The sequence below is a fragment of the Sinocyclocheilus rhinocerous genome, unplaced genomic scaffold, assembly GCF_001515625.1.
Source record: "Sinocyclocheilus rhinocerous isolate Xijiao unplaced genomic scaffold, SAMN03320098_v1.1 scaffold2958, whole genome shotgun sequence".
NCBI classification, from domain to species: domain Eukaryota; kingdom Metazoa; phylum Chordata; class Actinopteri; order Cypriniformes; family Cyprinidae; genus Sinocyclocheilus; species Sinocyclocheilus rhinocerous.
In genome coordinates, this window is record NW_015666485.1 from 59,030 (window position 1) to 66,411 (window position 7,382).

A 7,382-nucleotide genomic window follows, 5' to 3' on the forward strand; every position below is an offset into this window, starting at 1 on the left:
ATTGGAACCGCTCACTAGGTTTTTAAGTCTCATATTGTGCTTTTCTTTGTCGTATAATGTCCTTTTTATCGCATATCGCTTCTCTCTTCATGCACGAATGATTTTGAGGCAGTTTTTCAGTCTTCAAAGTGTGCATTGTGACGTCGCAGCCTCAGTCGGAGGGGTAAACCTCAGTCGACACACAGAAGAGGAACGTTAAACCATGATAAATGATTCCCTCAGGGGCATTTCTCTGGGCTTTATTCTGCACGCGCCCATGCCGCTCCATATGAACCGGTGCATGCATGCATTTGTGCATTTTTGTTTGCTTAAAAGTCAGTGTCATGTTTCAGAGGCATTTTGCAAACAGATACTCATGCATGCAATAGCATGCTGTGAAGCTAACAGCGTAAAACTGTATTGAACTACATAAAAATTCAAAGAAAACAAAAAAAATGAATATTAAAATGTAAATTAAATGTAAATGAAAATTTCACTTTTCCCCATCATTTTGGATGTTTTTCTTGTTACTGAGCTCAGAGCAGTGCATTGTGGGATTGTCTTTTCTCCGTCAACGTAAAATGCTGCCTTAGCGTGGCCAAAATGAATTATTGGAACCGCTCACTAGGTTTTTAAGTCTCATATTGTGCTTTTCTTTGTCGTATAATGTCCTTTTTATCGCATATCGCTTCTCTCTTCATGCACGAATGATTTTGAGGCAGTTTTTCAGTCTTCAAAGTGTGCATTGTGACGTCGCAGCCTCAGTCGGAGGGGTAAACCTCAGTCGACACACAGAAGAGGAACGTTAAACCATGATAAATGACTCCCTCACTGTTCCATTGTCTTTGTAAAGCCGCTCGGTGGCGGCTGCTCTCGACCGCAGCGGTCATGAGCGAGCTACGACTGAGACTCGTCTCTCCATCAGCTGAAATGAGCTCGGGCCCCTGCTTTAGTCCCCTGACGTTGAGGAAAGACAGTCTCGGTTCAGCAGCCGCGACTGGCATGTGTTTAGGTCTTAAATTGACCAGTACGCAAAAACCAACAGCCTTTCATTTCTGGAGTCGGCTGAGCCAAGTTACATGGAAAGTTTGATTTACTAATGATTTGAATCAACCCGAGCAAATTATGGTCAAATTATAAGCTTGTGAAATAATTGAATTACTCATTTTTACCGGAGCACCTAATTCTATATGGGGACTTTCTGAGTTTCATGCATATTTTACCCAGAGATGGGAAGGTTACTCTAAATCACATTTACCATCACATCCAAGCCATCTCCTTTTTGAACTTTTGCCATCTGGTCGGCGTTACAGAGCACTGAATACCAGGACAGCCAGGCACAAGAACAGTTTCTTTCCCCAGGCAATCTACCTCATGAACAGTTAATGTTCTCCCATTGTGCAATTAAAGTATGTGCAATAACCTTATACTTATTTATCACCCTAAATCCTAGTACATCCCTACAACTTTATTTTATTTTATTCTATTCCTATTCTATCTATAGCACACCTGTACATACAATTTATTCTTTTTTTGTGGTTTATATTTATGCATGTGTATTTTATTCACATCTTATTTTTATTATCTGTGTGTTGTTGTCTCCGTGTACTGGAAGCTTGTGACACTATAACAAATTCCTTGTATGTGCAAACATACTTGGCAATAAAGCTCTTTCTGATTCTGATTCTAAAAATGTACTGTATTCCAGTACAAACTAATAATGAATTATAAGGCTGGAAGATGAAAAATAATATCTCAATATTTTTCAGCTTTTAAGATATTATACTGTATATATGTTTTTGTATTTGCACTGAAATAACTCATAAGGGTGAGTTTTTTTTTTATCATTTCAACCAAACAAGTAAAATAGCCTACTGTAGAAATTTTCACTAACTGTAACCATTTTCATTTAAATGCATCAGTATTTAATGATAAATAACAACATTTACCTACATATATTTGAATAGACATCTTAATATATGAGAAAAAGCACATGCAGAGCTCTGTGAACATTTGTGATGATGCAACTTAATCACAATAATCCACAAGTAATCCACACCACTCCAGTCCATCAGTTAATGACTTATAAAGCGAAAAGCTGCGTGTTTGTAAGAAAACAAAATTAGGAAGACGTTTTTAACTTCAGACCTTTGCTTTCGGCTAAAATACAAGTTCATAATAATAACACTTCCTCCAGTGAAAAATCCACATCAAAATCCTCTCACATATTTGTTTAGAGCTGTTTTTATCTGTTTTGGGTTGTGAATGGTTCTTGATCTGTGCAGATTTCTCTCCTGGTTCAGACGAGATGACTTTTTCACTGGAGGAAGCAAAATTTTAGATAGAGGACACATATTTTAGCTGTAAGCAACATTTTGACGTTAAAACGTCTTTATGATGGATTTGTTTCTTACAAACACAGTTTTTCGCTTCACAAGGCATTAACTGATGGACTGGAGTGGTGAGGATTACTTGTGGATTATTGTGATGTTTTTATCAGCTGTTTGGACTCTCATTCTGACGGCACCCATTCACTACTGAGGATCCACTGGTGAGCAAGTGATGCAATGTGAATACATTTTTATACATTTTCAGCACACTTACATTTTTGGGTGAACTGTTCCTTTAAGCAGCCATTCACTCAATAAAAGACCGTAGACTTTGACAAAAAAAGGAGTAGAAATCTAAAAAACGTTTTTAGTGACACAGTTGGTGATACAATACATTAAGCAATGCAAAGTGTGCCTACACAAGCATACAATCAGTGTCGAGTCGTCAACTCCATATTCATTTGTCTTTCTTTCAGCCCTATGAAGGATGAGCTTGCATCAATTCACAGAAACGCCTTCAGTTCGACTCCCAAAGGCAGCTGAAGAGGAAACCAGTGGGAAATAAGTAAAAACATGCTTTTACATTCTACAATTAAAATCAGAGCAGCAAATGATGTTTATTCCACCAAAAACATAGTGGCGTCTAAAGCACGGCATCGCTCCCATCATGCATCTTTCTTGTCTGTCCTGGTGTGACATGTTTCTCTTGTAAAACTTTAGTTGGACAAAAGCATTTAGTCATTTTAGGTGTCTATTTAGAAATTATCTCACGCAATTAACTGCATTAAAAGGAATAGTTCATCTAGAAATTGAAATACTCATATTCACCTTTATGTCATTTCATAGATTCTGCTAAACATCTTGTTTTATGTTGCACAGAAGAAAGTCAATCAAGTGGACGACATGATGGTGAGTAAATGACGACAGATTCTTTTATTATTATTATTATTATTATTCCTAAATTTGCTAAATTAACTGTAGTTGCACTGAAAGAAAATCTGATTAAATCTTCAATATAAGAGAATTTTGTCGTACTTTTCACATAATCTGCTAGCGCAGCATGACAATGCACTTATATTGATGAGACGAGATATTTTAAGACATGTTTTCAAAGTTTAAGTAAATTTATCTTTCAAACTGGAGAACTCACATTTCTATAGTCGTTCAGAAAGCTCGCTAATGACAATGTTTTTGTGATTTCATAAATGGACACCAAAAATGTATAGACAGAAAGGTTAATGTTGATGTTTTTAAAACCAAAACTCTGACACGTAGATGTGAACGTTGATGATGTTCCGGTGAGAAACGACACCGTTTGTGACGTAGTTCATGGCCAGCTTTAGTACGGTGCTCACAGGACCAACCAGCGGCTTCACCTGTCTGACTACACCTGTAGACAACAAAATACAATCAGAAAAAGGGGTTTATACACTCACACCACAGCTAAATGTGGTCCAAATCTGTTTTTCCAGTCAAATGAGGTGACAAACATCAGTTTTTAGTATGAAAGCATACAAAAATCACATTAAATCTGACATTTTAATTTCCAGCCTAGGCCACTTTCATGGAAATAAACTGGATAAATAACTGTTTTTTTTTTCCATAGGAGGTACGTTGTGCCTCACAAATGAAGTTCAGAAAAAATTTTTATTGTCTAGCAATCTCATGAGAAAATCGAAACTATTTTCCAAGATTTCGTATGAATTCTTACTATGTGGTGAGTACAGAAATGTACAATTTCTAGAAAAAAACGTACACGTAAAGGTCCACCGTAAACCTAGCCGTTGGTAAGTTGTAAGTGGATCGTACGAAAATATATGAATCAGATTGTACAAATTTATAAGAATTAGCCATCAGTTTTCCAAAACATTAAATAGTTTTTAATTGGCAGTGTATCGATGTAAACCGTGAAAAGTGAAAGTATGTGAGCGCAAATGCTAGTTGCACCCTCTTGACTTCATGCAAACAAAAAGAAAAGTTTACAATGCAAGTTGTGGTATTGCAAACATTAGCATAAACTGTATTTTCAATTCCGATCAGAGTTTGGAAAAATATCTGTTTTTGTCCATGTTAGGTTGTGCTTAACAGATAAAGTTGATTTTAAGCAGAAAATTGTAAACCTTATGAGAAAACGTTAATATTTTACAAGGTGGCAATTTTGTATAAATTCATATAATGCAATTTGGTAATGGGCAATTTTTAGGAAAAAAACTTAAGCATGAAGGTCCACTCCTAAACCTAACCGTCAGTGGGGCATAAGCAACTAATACGAAAATGTACAAATGAGATTGTACGAATTCATGCGAATTAGCTACCAGTTCGTCAAAATGTAAAATTTGTATGAATTTCCATCAGACTGTGTAGGTGTAAACATAGCATGAACAGTGGAAGTAAGTGAACGCAAATGCTAGTTGCACACACTTTTTGACTTCATGCAAACTCCGCAATTCACGCGACAAAAAGAAAATTAAGCATTGGTGGTGCAATAGTGAACATTAGCATAAACTAGTGGTCGACCGATATATTGCCAAGGCCACTTTCGTATATAGAAATGGACTGGATAAATATCTGTTTTTTGTCTATGTGAGGTTGTACCTTGCAAATAAAGTTGGTTTTGAGTTGAAAATCGGAAATCTTATCAGAAAACGTAAATATTTTATAAGGTGGTGTTTTCGCATGAGTTTGTATGATGCAATTTGCACAGAAATGGGTGATTTTTAGGCATAAAAACTTAAACATGAACTTCCACCCCTAAACCTAACCATCTGTGGGACGTAAGTAGATTGTACGAATTAGTCACCAATCCGTCAAAATATAAAATTGTTACAAATTTCCATGAGACTGTGTTGGCATAAACATAGATTGAACAGTGAAAGTATCTGAGCGCAACACTTGACTCCATACAAACTCCGCAATTCACACAACAAAAAGACAAGTTTGCATTGTAAGTGGTGCACAGAGCTGGGTAATAACTGATTGCATGTAATCTGGATTACGTAATCAGATTCCAAAAATTAAGTACTTGTAATTAGATTAAATTACATTTTAAAATACTTGTAATCAAACTACAGTAAAAATTTTATGGATTACATGATTGCATATTATTTACACAATAGCAATACTTTATTCATAATTTATTGATTCTCCCTAATTCCTCTTTTTCACCTTAAAATTTTTCTCTCTACAATAGACTACTGCTTCTATACGCTCAGAAAGTCTTCCAGTTGTGTGGACATTCACACAGAGATCAGTCATTAGGTGCTACACAGCATTTGACCACTGGATTTACAAAATCATTTCAGGTTTAAGAAGCGTTTCAACATTGCATCCACTACTGACGAACACATTAATTTTTATTTGAATTATCACTCCGTTATTTTACCATCTATTACTTTGGAAGGCATTTGTTTTTCAAACACATTAAAATGCACAACTTCACCATATTTTCAATCTGACCCTCTTTCATCTAATATATTTGTATTTGAAGTAAAATAAATTTTAAAATAAATATTTTATACTGAAGTACCACATTTGCATGTTCATGGTTCTCTGACATTGGTTATGGTCACATGACATGCAGGTAAACAAATAAAATATTTTTTCAGTAAGTGTTTTATCATGATTCATTTTAAAATTATTTGTTTTAATTTAACATTTTTATGATTTCATTAATTAGCTTTTCATTAAACTCATAAACCCCCTGCAGTTCCTTTACGAACCCCAGTTTGGGAAACTTTGACATAATATTATATTAAGCTAACTGAGACTTGTTATAGGACTTGCGTATCATTGCTCTTTTGTTGATTTTGATTGCTTCTATTGTCCTCATTTGTAAGTCGCTTTGGATAAAAGTGTCTGCTAAATGACTAAATGTAAATATAATGTTTAATGTACTTCATGTTGTTGATAACAAATGGAATATATTTTCTTACTCTTTGTATTTTTATATCAATATGGTACAAGATTATCCTATTTAAATCAATGTGAAAAATGAGATAGGTCAAAAGTAATCTATAAGTAGTTTGATTATATTACCTAAAATGTGTAATGTAATGGATTACGTTACTAACTACAATTTTTGTCATGTAATTTGGAATCAGTAACGGATTACAATTTGTATTTTGTAAGTAATCTACCCAGCTCTGGTGATGCGATAGTGAACATTAGCATAAACTTTTATGTCTTTTCGATTCCGACCTGGGCCATTTTTGTATATGGAAATTGGATAAATATCAGGGTTTTTTTGTCCATGTGAGGTTGTGCCTCACAAATAAAGTTTGTTTTGAGCAAAATAAAAATCTTACGAAGAGGTGACTTTGTATGAATTCGTACAATGCGACTTGTACGAAAATAGGTGATTTTAAGAAATAGGGCTAGAAATCATTCTTAGAAATCTAGAAATAGTTACAAAGTTACTTTGCAGTTGACCTGACACACACATTGCAAGTGGTGCTAAAGCGAACATTAGCATAAACTAGTGGTCGACCGATATATTGCCAAGGCCGATAAATCGGCCGATATTTGGCATTTTTCAAATATCGGCATCAGCCGATAAGTTTTTCTGTTTGGCCGATGTGTTAGAGGCGGGACTTTTATTTTGACGCCGCAGCTGACTTTTGCCTGAGCGCACACCGCTCACATTCTCCCTCTTGTTCGCTTTCGTCGTTCAGTTCTGTCTAATATGGACAGAAGTCTATCTAAAAATCAGATAGAACTGTTAAACAAAGGAATTAAAATGTATTCAAAAAGTATTATAACGATTGCTTTAATATTATTAGTAATAGAAAGGCAAACATTATAATACTTTCTCATTTGCCGTCAGCATTCAGCAAATACGCATTTATATCATTTAAACAAATCTTTGAATGACTAATGAACATTTAATTTCACAAACCTTGCAGACTTAGTCGAATCTAGTTGAAGTGTGCATTTGTATCCTGCATAATCGCGTGTTCTCTGCGTGACGGTCGATCCGTGTGAATTGAATACGGACAGGAGGAGAGTTCAGCTTCACTGAAGACGCGCGATCGTAAACTCGTGATTTCAAATTATGCTGCGCTTTATGCATTTGCC

General features: G+C 35.2%; 1 protein-coding gene across 2 annotated transcripts in view; it reads right to left on the bottom strand.

Moving 5' to 3' along the window:
* Positions 1-2,656: 2,656 nt before the first annotated feature.
* fbln1 (fibulin 1) overlaps positions 2,657-7,382 on the bottom strand; it is a 74,813-nt gene continuing 70,087 nt past the window's right edge. For both annotated transcript variants that reach the window (XM_016543642.1, XM_016543641.1), the window contains exon 17: positions 2,657-3,699. In XM_016543642.1, coding sequence (XP_016399128.1) covers positions 3,560-3,699 — 140 coding nt within the window. In that variant the 3' untranslated portion in view covers positions 2,657-3,559. The remainder of the gene's footprint in view (positions 3,700-7,382) is intronic.